This window comes from Carassius gibelio, chromosome B22 (assembly GCF_023724105.1).
Source record: "Carassius gibelio isolate Cgi1373 ecotype wild population from Czech Republic chromosome B22, carGib1.2-hapl.c, whole genome shotgun sequence".
In the NCBI taxonomy this organism is placed as follows: Eukaryota; Metazoa; Chordata; class Actinopteri; order Cypriniformes; family Cyprinidae; genus Carassius; species Carassius gibelio.
In genome coordinates this window covers 23,044,719-23,057,712 of record NC_068417.1, presented here as the reverse complement: position 1 = coordinate 23,057,712, position 12,994 = coordinate 23,044,719, and the positions used below count along the sequence as shown (strand labels likewise).

Here is a 12,994-nt window from a genome sequence, read left to right as displayed (position 1 = left end):
GGTAGACTCTCCGGAGTCGAGTCAAGTTCCGGTGGACTCTCAGGAGTCGAGTCAGGTTCCGGTGGACTCTCAGGAGTCGAGTCAGGCTCCGGTGGACTCTCAGGAGTCGAGTCAGGTTCCGGTGGACTCTCAGGAGTCGAGTCAGGTTCCGGGGGACTCTCAGGAGTCAAGTCAGGTTTTGGTGGACTCTCAGGAGTCGAGTCAGGTTCCGGTGGACTCTCAAGAGTCGAGTCAGGTTCCGGTGGACTCTCAGGAGTCGAGTCAGGATCGCGTGGACTCTCCGGAGTTGAGTCAGGTTCTGGTGTCCTGTTTCTGTTCTGTTTTGGATTTACTGGTTTTGACCCTGCTTGGCTTGATTACCCGATTGGATTACCCTTATTAAATATACTTCATACCTGCATTTGGTTCTCTCGCCTCGTTCCTGCAACGCCGAACGTGACAGAAGGACTCCATCAAACTTTTGGGGGTTTACGGATTACCTGCACCATCGTGCACAGTGGGATGCAACAACCTCATCTGAGTTTCCAGACAAGATGGCCGCCAGCCCAACGCCACAGCACAAGATGGCTGCTGAGTCAGCGCCTCAGCAAAAGATGGCCGCCGACCCAGCGCCACAGCTCAACATGGCTGCCAGCCCAGCGCCACAGCTCAAGATGGCTGCCAGCTTAGAGCCACAGCACAAGATGGCCGCCAGCCCAGCGCCACAGCACAAGATGGCTGCCAGCCCAGCGCCACAGCACACGATGGCCGCCAGCTTAGAGCCACAGACCAAGATGGTTGCCAGCTTAGAGCCACAGCACCTTGACTGGTGACTCAGACGTTGAGTCGGCAGTCAAGGTGCCCCCGACTCGCCATCGTAGAGAGCGGAGGAAGAGGGGACAGGCTTCTACCATTCCTCAAAGCCTGGAGAACGTTCCCGAGCAGGCTGCTGCTGTCCAGGAGGACGTTCCCGAGCTGGCTGCTGCTGTCCAGGAGGACGTTCTCGAGCGGGCCGCTGCCGTCCAGGGGGACGTTTCCGAGCAGGCCACTGCCGTCCAGGAGGACGTTCCCGAGCGGGCCGCTGCCGTCCAGGAGGACGTTTCCGAGCGGACCGCTGCCGTCCCCGAGGCGGTGCCCGAGGTGGTACCCGAGGCTGTTCCGGAGGCCGAGGTGGTGCCCGATTCCGAGGCGGTACCCAATGCTGTTCCAGAGGTCGAGGTGGTGCCCTATGCGGTGCCCGATGCTGTTCTGGAGGTCGAGGTGGTGCCCGTTGCCGAGGCGGTGCCTGATGCTGTTCCGGAGGTCGAGGCGAGGTCCGATGCTGTTCCGGAAGCCGAGGCGGTGCCCGATGCCGAGGCGGTCCCCAATGCTGTTCCGGAGGTCGAGGCGGTGCCCGATGCTGTTCTGGAGGTCGAGGTGGTACCCGTTGCCGAGGCGGTGCCCGATGCTGTTCCAGAGGTCGAGGCGAGGCCCGATGCTGTTCCAAAGGCCGAGGTGGTGCCCTATGCCGAGGCGGTCCCCAATGCTGTTCCGGAGGTCGAGGTGGTGCCCGATGCTGTTCTGGAGGTCGAGGTGGTGCCCGATGCCGAGGCGGTGCCCGAGGTCATTCCCGATATGGTGCCCGATGCTGTTCTGGAGGCCGAGGCGGTGACCGATGCTGTTTCGGAGGCCGAGGCGGTGCCCAATGTCGAGGCGGTGCCCGAGGCGGTTCCGGAGGCCGAGGCGGTGACCGAGGCCGTTCCCGATGCAGTGTCCGAAGCCGCTCCCGATGCCTTGACCGAGGCGGTGCCCGAGACCGTTCCAGAGACAGTGCCCGAAGCCAAGGTGCCTCAGGTCTTCATAGACAGTCCAGAGTCTAGTCCTGTTCCTGTGAACTCTCCAGAGTCGAGTCAGATTCCCGTGGACTCTCCGGAGTCGGGTCAGATTCCCGTGGACTCTCAAGAGTCAAGTCAGGTTCCGGTGGACTCTCCGGAGTCGAGTCAAGTTCCGGTGGACTCTCAGGAGTCGAGTCAGGATCCAATGGACTCTCCGGAGTCGAGTCAGGTTCCGGTGGACTCTCCGGAGTCGAGTCAGGAGTCGAGTCAGGGTAATGTCACAGTATGTCTGGTCTGTGTATCCCTGGGTGTCCACTAGAGGTCTCACTTCCCCTTATCGTCACTGTTCATTGTTTTCAGCTGTTTTCACTTTCATCGTTTGTACCTGTCTATAAATACCTGGTTTGTTTCTGTCTTTGTTACGGAGTCCTTGTTTGATGTCAGTGCGTTGCCTTGCCTTTATAGTCTGTGCTGATTTCTGAAGATGAAGATTCATTAACCATGAACAAGGTAAAAAATGTTACACAGCTGAGACTGTTACATTTTTACTGACATATATGATGTATAAACAAAATTATATATTTTATATAATAATTTTATTTCACCTTTTCTATAATAAATGTTATTAATTATTAATGTTCATGTTGATTAATATTAATACATTTTAATCGTTGAATTTTTTTAATAATAATTATATAGTAGTACAACACATATATAATATTGACATTTTTATAATTAATATATAATAGTATAACAAATATATAATACTGACATTATTATTTTATCGTATTTAATATGCTTTTTTATTTGTTTATGTGTGTAGCTACTGTCATATTGCTGAAAAATATAGTTGAGTTATTGTTACTACTGTATCTTTTAAAAGTACCAAGTACTTTTAGTTACATGCTTTTACAGCTAGTAAAAACACTGTTTCCAGTCTCATCAGAATAAGTTTACTTTTTTAACAAGGTAAAACCGTGTTGCACTGTTGAAATGATCACATTGTTATTGACACATGATGTATAAATATAAAATATGACTATATTAAATAGTTTTATATTGTAGGCCTACAATTTATTCTATTATAATATCAAATCAATAGAAAATATTTAAATATTCAAACTATTATGTATATTTAAAATAGGCACACAAAAAATATTGCCGAACACATTATAGTAATTGATTCATATTGTTAAATATTATTAATGAATAATTTCTCATCACTTATATATAAAAGTAACGGCTCTGGTTGCCCCCACATTAGTGGAATCACGTGACTTCTAAACCAAAACAGACATGTGTGCCACACGGCAGCTTGTTTTACCGGGATAAGTGGCTTATAGCTTCAGTTGACAGGACGGTTTATCTGCGTAAACAGACCAGACGAAACACTGCAGGTAGGAATCACGGGACAGATAACAAACCTACGTGTCCAGACAGAGAGGGATGCTTCCTCTGAAGAACAGAGCAAAACTGGATGAGAATACAAGCCTGCCACCTAGCGGTTAGACATAAACATTGCAGATGAGAATAAAACAAGGTAAACAATAATTACAGTAACACAAATACACACTAACAGTCCGTACATGATCCAACAAAGCATTATGAGACTCTTAACGTGTTTTTAACTAACTCTGAATTGTTTGCAAAGAGACTGGATGCATTTATATATGTGTCCATATATAAGTGTATAATATAACGTTAGCAGCATGATACTCTATGCCACCATGTGGTCATATTCGAAAGAAACGTTTTGAACGACCACTCGACTGTAGCAAATGTCAAGTTCTGGTATTTTCGGATTCAAACGCTTGGTTTTTAGAGAGCTTAAGTGTACACTTTAGCACGTAACTTCGACACGGTAGTCCGTTACCGTGGCGTGTTTCCAGGCTATGACTCAGCGCTCTGGCGAACCTTTCTGAATCTTTCACAGCGCGAGCTGGGAACAAAAACCCGCCACTGCAGCGCGGCAACGGCTCTTATTACAACAGTCACAGCGACAGGAAGGCCAGTGAGTCTCGCTGGGTGATTTGTAAGGAGAGAAAAGTTCACCTTAAAAAAAAAAAAAACTCCCCAGAGACTTTCTTTCAGCGCCTCGCACACTATAAACGGACGCGAGTGAATGTGGCCAAACATACTAAACTTTCTCTCCCATCAGCCACCCGCAGACACAACACACATCTCGTTCTTTAACGTCCAGAAGGTCAAGCGATGCAATATTCGCTAGTGATTATTTTTGTAGAGACTTTGTAAACAATTCCTGACTGTTTCAATCCAAAATGTAGTGTAAACTCAGCAGAAACCGCATTATTTTTCCAGCTGAGGTGGCAATAATTACACTTTCTGAATCTATTTGAATTTCCCGCGCAAATATCGGTTCACTAAATATACAAATCCTAATTTAACCAGCCTATTTCTGACTAGAAAAGGTTCAAAATGCACAGTGAGCACAGTAGTGTCCCTACATGGCTTTTTGAAATCAGGTTGTTTTTATTAATTTTGTGGACTTTTTTATGTGATTTCAGTTCACAAGTGGACATTTAGGGTCCCCAAAAAATGTTAAGATCAATGGCGTTATAGAACAGTTATATATGAAACTTTTCAAAGATAACCTATTCACGTGGAAGTCAGGATTAACAGTGTTAGTAATGTTTTAATTATATATATTTTTTACTGTATATATATATATATATATATATATATATATATATATATATATATATATATATATATATATATATATATATATATATATCCTACACACACATACACACTACAATTCAACTACTGCTACTACAACTACTACTATACTACCACCAATAATAATAGGAATAAGAATAGTATGTATTACATTTAATTTACACTACAATATGAACAAAAACTTTTAATATTTTCAGTATGTTTCTGAAAGTCATGTAATGTATGAAATCCCATTGGTCCAAAGTCCTATTACTAATCATTTGTTCAATTAAAAAAATATTGACAAATACAAACAAAATACTGTACACATTTATGAACATTTTACGAACGTTTGACTAAAACACAAATTTAGCAATCAAAGTATCAGCTCTGACCTTTTCACCCTTTCTTTATACAGTACAGCTTCTAAATCCAGTATACACTCAGTTTAGGGAAATTGTGAACGTGATAGATCCATAGTAAGAGAACAGTAGTCAATGAGAGCATGTGATCCTGAGCGTGGCTGGAACTCAGAGTGAGTCCTCCGTCAGGCCACCACCAGTATCCCAGAGTGCACTGGGCAGCCAATCATATAGTGCACACAACAGCAGGGAGAGACAGGTTCCTCAGTCCAGCGGCCAACAAAAGCTCATTTATTCAGCTGTTTTATACAGAGGAGATCATTCACAGCCAGACTAAAACAAACACACATTTGATTAAATGGTGCAGACATTGATTGATTGATTTGCTTGCTTATGTTTAACTGTTAAAGTGCATCATGCTATTGTTTTTAATTATTATTGTATTTATTCATTATTTTATTAACTTTTTAGTTTTTTATGTATATTCATATAATCTTTTAACTGGAGTTTAAGTTAGTTATTTAAACATAATGTTAAGATTAACAACTAAAGGGCTTTAAATGAATGAATTCAATTTTATTTCTTTTTTATTATAATATTCTAGTAATTTATTTTGTTTATTTTTAATTTTATTTTATTTAATATTAACTTTTACAGGGTCTCATTTTGTTAAATTATTATTGTATTTATTATTTTATTTCATTTAGGCTGTCATTTGTTAATTATTTTAACATTTTGTCATTTTATTTTATTTGAAAAGAAATAATTTGGTAAAATTAAAATGACATTTATACTCTTTGGGGACATTTGGTGCCCCAATAAACAATGAAAGTTGACCCACTGGCTCTGATCAAGTTCACTGATATGCCACAGCAAAACAAATCAAGTCCATGATTGAACAGTCATCTCAGTCCATTGCGAACAAATCAACACTCAGGTAGAGAGATGGATTATTGATTTGTTTATGGGGTGCTATATCCATCTGACTCCTGAGAAAGGCCGTCAGGACAGTGAGGCCCACACAAGACGCAGTGTTAGCTGTCAACAACAGTGTGCTTGTGCTGCATATGCGAGGCCACAAAGACACATTTATTATTGCGGAAAAAAAGCCAGTATGAAAATCGTCAAGCGTCCGCCCCGCTGGATAAACGCCAGGGAGGAGTAGGATGTGAGAGTGAAGAATCGTAGTGTCCCGTGACTGCATTCCCATGCACCTCTTCATTTTTATATAGAGTATGACTTCATGACTTCAGATTGCACTGTTTATGTAGGCTTAGAACAATAGTAGTAATTATTTCAGCAATTGAATACATTATGTTATTTAGTAAGTATAATACCAAGTTAAATTGTATCTTTATAATACATTTATTATAATTTTTAAGTATATTCATAGTTTTTATAGTGAACTATAATGCAATAATAATGTACACAAGCATTCAATAAACCTATTTCAATAAACACACACACATACACACACACACATATATATATATATATATATAATAACTTAAAATATATTTCATATTATAAATGACAAATTTGAAAAATCTACTATATTTTTAAACATGATAATGTGCATAAAAAACTTGATGCTGTGGTTAAAAAAAAATAATTAAAACATAATAAAAATTGTTATCATCACTATTATTATTCAAATTATTATTATTATTATAATTGATTTCTTTCAGACAGCCAATGAAAATATTGTACAATATATTATAATATATTGATTTAATAATAATAACAATAATAAATGTAAAATGCACTTGTTAAATAAGTATAATACATTTAAATGGCAAATTATTATTATTATTATTATTATTCAAACAGACAGTATTGTGCTTATTGTAACAAACATCTGTAACAACAAATAAAAATCAGGAAAAAAGATACTTTTGAAAAGTAAAACAAGTATTATTATCAAGTTTCTTCAAAATGTAATCTACAGATTGCGTTAATGCATTGTGTGTGTGTGTGTGTGTGTGTGTGTGTGTTTGTCTCAGTGTCAGAACTGTTTAATAGTCCAGTGGTGTTTAGGACACACGTCTGGCCAATTCTACAACAGAAAAGGATCGGCTGATTAACATGCCACACCACTCACTTCCTCTCAAACACACTATTGTCATCCTCTGAGATGCCTCACAACAAAACACTTGTGTGTGCTTATGGGCAACAGAACTTCCAAGAAAGATAAAAAGGAAAACAGAAAGGAAAAAAGTGGTGAACATATATCCTTATGGCCTACAGTACAACAAGAGGACGAGATGACCAATTTATAGAAACAGGAGAATGTCTTTGAGTCACTGGAAAAAGACTGACAGGACATTGCAGTTTAAAATAAAAATAATAAAAAAGGCACAAACAATAAACATAAAAGTTTTCAAGTTTCTGAAACCTAGTGACAACAAAAAATTTACCAGATTTAACAAAAACAAGCAAACAAATTAACCAACCCAGTTTAATGTTGCTTAAAATTGTACGTGTTAACAAAGTACTATGCTTTGAAAGTTGGCAAAGGAATTATTTTTAATAATATAATTTTTAAAGCTTATTTATCAAATTTGGCAAGACAAATGTTATTCTATGTGTGTATGTGTGTCCATCTTCATCTCTTTGTATCTCACTCTGAATGTGTGTGTAGTGGAGTGAGGACAAGGTAAGAAGCTCATTGGTCAGTTCTGGTGATTGACAGGTCAGAATCTCCAAGCTACAGGCCCCTCTGTTTCAGACCTATAAATGGACTCCCATCTCACTGTGCTCTGAATCGCCTCGTTCTGAGAAACTCTCTGCTGGTAAGTCTAGTAAGTTTTTATCATTGCAATGTTTTATAACTTATTTTGCTCCAAGCGTTCCGAACTGCAGATGAAATTGCAAAACTAGCTACATAATGACTAGAAATGTGTTTGTAAAAGACAGAAAGTAAGTTAATGGTCCATAAAATTGCTTCAACACTTAAACTTTTACAGTCATTTGAGGGGAAAAGTTAAACAGCTTGAAATTGCTTTCAAACATTTTCACATTTCTTTTGTGCTTGTTGTAATTATTCCAGAAAACGTTGAACGCTCCACTACATTAAGATGTCAGACTTGGAGAACTGCCTGGGAACCATCATTGAGGTCTTCCACAAATACTCGTCCAAAGAAGGCGACAAGTACAAATTAAAAAAGAACGAACTGAAGGAGCTGCTCACAAATGAATTTCCGACTCTAACTGAGGTAAACGATCTTCAAACTTTAATGAAACTTATTTTTTTTTATTTTTTTTACATCACGCTTTGGCTTGAAATTTAAAGAACGTTTGATTTTCAATCAAGGCTTTATGTCAGAACAAAGTTTTTGTGTCAAAAAATTATGACTAAATATTTAGAAGTGGATTATCCATTTTTATCCATTTTAGTTACGGAGGAAATTCATTTCATTTTTTTTTATTTTCACACCACACTTTGGCTTGAAATTTAAAGAACGTTTGATTTTCAGTCAAGGCTTTATGCCAGAATTTAGTTTATGTGTCAAAAATGTTATTGAATATTTTTAAATGCTAAGTGAATTAGCTGTTTTCATATTTAAGCTTTATCTTTTCCGACTCTCACAGAAGTAATTAAACTTCAAACTTTTTTTTTTACTCCACACTTTGTCTTGAAATTTAAAGAATGTTTGATTCACAATCAAAGCTTTATGTCAGAACGAAGTTTTTGCGTCAAAAAATTATGATTAAATATTTTGAAGTGGATTATCCATTTTTATCCATTTTAATTATGGAGGAAATTAATGTCAAACTTTTTTTTTTTTTTTTTTTTTTTTTACACCACACTTTGTCTTGAAACTTAAAGAATGGTTGATTTACAGTCAAGGCTTTATGTCAGAATAGAGTTTTTGTGTCAAACATTTGTAAATACATATTTTTAATGCTAAGCGAATGACCTATTTTCCTGTTTCTTAAGCTTTTTCTTTTTTATCTTGCTCAGCATGTGAAAGATCAAGCAACAATGGATGGTTTGATGGAAGGCTTGGACACCGATGGTGACTCAGAGTGTGATTTTCAGGAGTTCATGACCTTCATCACCATGGTTACCATCTGTTGCCATGAGTTTTTCGAACACCACGAAGACGAATGAGTTGAATTTAACACAACAAGTTCAGGTTTCGTAGCTTAATAAGTCACAATACATTCCTTCTCTTAAAGTTTGCTTTGATCTTTATCATATCATATTAGGATTGCTTTTTTTTAGGATTGATTTGTTTGGAAAGAATGTAAATGCAGCTTGTACAATAGTTTGTTTGGTTTATTTTGCTAGACTTTTGCTAAACTCCTTCATAATTTATTACAAAACATGTTTCTATTATTTTGCCTAGGCATTTTTTTTTTTTTTTTCAAGACATCCCCATCATAAATCTCACCGAGTGAAATGCGGACCAGGTGTTGTGCTCTTGCCATTTCAATTCCAGGCTGATTGTGAAATATGTTTTTTTTTTTTTTCTGATTAGCTTCAGACTATTAGGCTGCTATTGACTTACATCAGATTGTTCCCGGGGCCTGAGACAAATCATACTGTGCTGTTAAAAGACCCACCAAAGACAATTATTCTTCTGAAAATATCTAATACGATGTTTAAAACCGTCCATGAATGATTTGGAATTTCAAATCAATCCCATATGTGATTAGAGGCATGCAAACCCATGTTTGTCATGTATTAAACGTCCAGAATATTTACTAGCAGATTTACTAGCAATAGTACATGAAATGTGTTTTCCAACTGTAAACTAACGGTCGATGTCAAAACATCAGGCTTAATTCATGAAACAAGGTATTTTCTGTGTAATTCGTGCATAAATCTACTTACACGTGGATTATTAAACTGAATGTGAAAATTTTATTAAGAATGTATTATGAACAATTGATGAAAATTTACAAGAAAGGCCCTACACTGAATTATTCCTTATAAAGCTAAACAAAAGATGAACAAGTTTCAAAAGCCGAACTGTGAGAATTATGGAATGTAATCTAGCAAAATAAAATTCTGAACAAATGAAATTCAAGTAACGTGATTTTTTTTTTTTCATTGACTGCATTAGTTTTAAAATAAAGATGTTCAATACATTTTTTATACCCCATCAACACAATATCTATCTATCTATCTATCTATCTATCTATCTATCTATCTATCTATCTATCTATCTATCTATCTATCTTCTAAATAAATGTTAATTTAAATTCCACAACATAATATCTATCTATCTATCTATCTATCTATCTATCTATCTATCTATCTATCTTTGAAATAAATGTTAATTTAAATTCCACAACATAATACCTATCAATCTATCTATCTATCTGTGAACGTGTGAGCTTTTGTCAAAATAAAGATGTTTAATATAATTCCATTAATATTCCATCATTAACACAACACCATGTTTATCTTTATCCACAAATCCTATTGTGTTAGTTATAGTATACTTCATGCTTCAATATTTTGGGGCAAAACAGAATGAATAGTTAACTGCAATATTTATTTTACATTTAATTCATTTGTGAAGAGGAACTGGGTCCTGTATTAACCAAGAACATCATTAGTTATATGTTTGGCATTACCTTCTCCTCCAGAAAAGAATCGGACGTCCACAACTCGAGGATGCCTGTAAACAACTGCTTGGCATTGTCCCTTGTGACTTCCATTGATTTAGATGTCCCACAGGTATTCTCATTACCAAGCACAAACTGTCGATACAGAGGCCTTCACATCCGTGTGTTAATTAACTGATCAATGGTCGCGCAGCAAGACCCTGAAATATTATAAATATAATATGCACACAATCTAATAAAGAATGCCTTCTTCATCTCAATGATATTTGCATTAAGCAGCCTTAAAATCAACTACATATTTATACGCAATACACAAAAGCAAGCTGTCAAATACAAGTTTGTTTGAAGGACTTTTAAGTATTGACCAATCACAGACTGCCGTTCTGTATGCTCCCAATAAGTGGCAGTGTTGTGACGTGCCAACGCAAGTTCCCTGAACTGAGCTGTGGAAATGAGAAATGTGTTGAGGTGGAGGGTGGACGCAATATGATAAAGTCACTGGATTTATTTGACAATGCAATAAAGCATGAAATAAATAAATAAAAGATGATAAAAATAAGTGTCCACAGTATTTCTGGAGTGAAAGATGAGTGCCTTGGGGTGATTGCTTTGGCTGAGTTGAGCAAATGAGGCGCTCTGTGTGTGTGTGTGTGTTTACCCAGCTGTGTGGTCTGACTATGACCAGTCTTTTAGCATCTCACAGTAGGTAATGTCCCATGAGGTCACTGGATTGGACACCAGGGTAGAATTTAGGAACTCGGCTTGCTGCCAAAAAGGTGCTCTGTTGCAGTATTCAGTCTGCTGCTTCTGGAGCATAAAATCACAAATATATGACATTGTGTTGCATTATGGTGCTTTTCTAGCTATCTAACAAGTTACACAAATTTGTGTTTAATGAACAAGGCAACCTTACAGTTGTTTGAATGTTTCCTTACAGTCAATTAGAAGGTAAGTAAGCTTCATGAGCCAAACTGTTAGAAATTATGGATTAAAAACTAGCTAAATAAATTCAATGTCTGTCCATATATCTAGTGTCCATCTGTCTGTCTTTCTATGTATGACTGTCTATCAGTACATAAATACCATTTGGAAATGATATCTTCATGAGCTCAGGAGGTTTTCAGTTGAAATGAGCAATGATTAACATACATTTATTTCCCCATCATCCAGATTTTTCATTTTCTTTCCATCATTAGAGATTCGAGGCAGCTTTGAGAACACTTGAAAGAGAATGAGGGGAATGCAGAGGGAGGGAGAAAGATTGATGCGATTGAGTGTCTGTATATTTCTTATATAGGCTCCGTATGTGTGCGTTTTGTGCGAGAGATGCAGACAGAAGGCATTTTAATGACATCCACCATCATGGATAAACACTTCTTTGATTATATAGATGGCTCAAGATGAAACATAACTGGAAGTACCTCGCTGTGAGCGCTTGCCAATCACTGATTGATTGTTTATGTCTACATGTGTGCATGCCTTCTGCATCAGAGTGCAAAACCTTACTGATTTGATATACATTATTCTTTTTGCAAAGCCAACTATCACTGCTGAATGGTTGACAAATTGTAAAGGTGTTGACTGAGTTTGAATATCCAGAGAACTATAAAGTAATTTCAGCAAAGGAGTTTCAAAGTTGTGTCAAAATGTCTATATATATATATATAGTATACACAGTGGGTACGGAAAGTATTCAGACCCCCTTACATTTTTTACTCTTTGTTATATTGCAGGCATTTGGTAAAATCATTTCAGTTAATCTTTTTTTCTCATTAATGTACACACAGCACCCCATATTGGCTGAAAAACACAGAATTGTTGACATTTTTGCACATTTATTAAAAAAGAAAAACTGAAATATCACATGGTCCTAAGTATTCAGCCCTTTTGCTGTGACTCATATATTTTACTCAGGTGCTGTCCATTTCTTCTGATCATCCTTGAGATGGTTCTACACCTTCACTTGAGTCCAGCTGTGTTTGATTATACTGACTGGACTTGATTAGGAAAGCCACACACCTGTCTATATAAGACCTTACAGCTCACAGTGCATGTCAGTTCAACAGAGAATCATGAGGTCAAAGTAATGCCTGAAGAGCTCAGAGACAGAATTGTGGCAAGGCACAGATCTGGTCAAGGTTACGAAAAAGTTTCTGCTGCACTTAAGGTTCCTAAGAGCACAGTGGCCATAATCCTTAAATGGAAGGCGTTTGGGACGACCAGAACCCCTCCTAGAGCTGTCTGTCCAGCCAAACTGAGCTATCGGGGGAGAAGAGTCTTGGTGAGAGAGGTAAAGAACCCAAAGATCACTGTGGCTGAGCTCCAGAGACACAGTTGGTAGGTGGGAGAAAGCTGTAGAAAGTCAATCATCACTGCAGCCCTCCACCAGTCGGGGCTTTATGGCAGAAGTGGCCCGATGGAAGCCTCTCCTTAGTGCAAGACACATGAACGCCCCCATGGAGTTTGGTAAAAAAATCACCTGAAGGATTCTCTGGTATGAAGAGACCAAGATATAACTTTTTGGCCTTAATTCTAAGCGGTATGCGTGGAGGAAACCAGGCACTGCTCATCACCTGTCCA

General features: G+C 38.2%; 1 protein-coding gene across 3 annotated transcripts; it reads left to right on the top strand.

Moving 5' to 3' along the window:
* Window positions 1–7,510: 7,510 nt before the first annotated feature.
* LOC127987043 (protein S100-B-like) lies at window positions 7,511–9,865 on the top strand. Of its 3 annotated transcripts, none has more exons than XM_052589318.1 (3): window positions 7,511–7,626; window positions 7,884–8,049; window positions 8,799–9,865. In XM_052589318.1, the coding sequence occupies exons 2-3, from the start codon at window positions 7,912–7,914 to the stop codon at window positions 8,946–8,948; spliced, it is 288 nt and encodes a 95-aa protein (XP_052445278.1). In that variant the 5' UTR covers window positions 7,511–7,626; window positions 7,884–7,911; the 3' UTR covers window positions 8,949–9,865. The 3 variants fall into 3 exon arrangements, with proteins under 3 accessions (XP_052445278.1, XP_052445279.1, XP_052445280.1); XM_052589319.1 differs by having other exon boundaries at window positions 7,574–7,626; window positions 7,876–8,049; XM_052589320.1 differs by having other exon boundaries at window positions 7,613–7,635.
* Window positions 9,866–12,994: the final 3,129 nt, after the last annotated feature.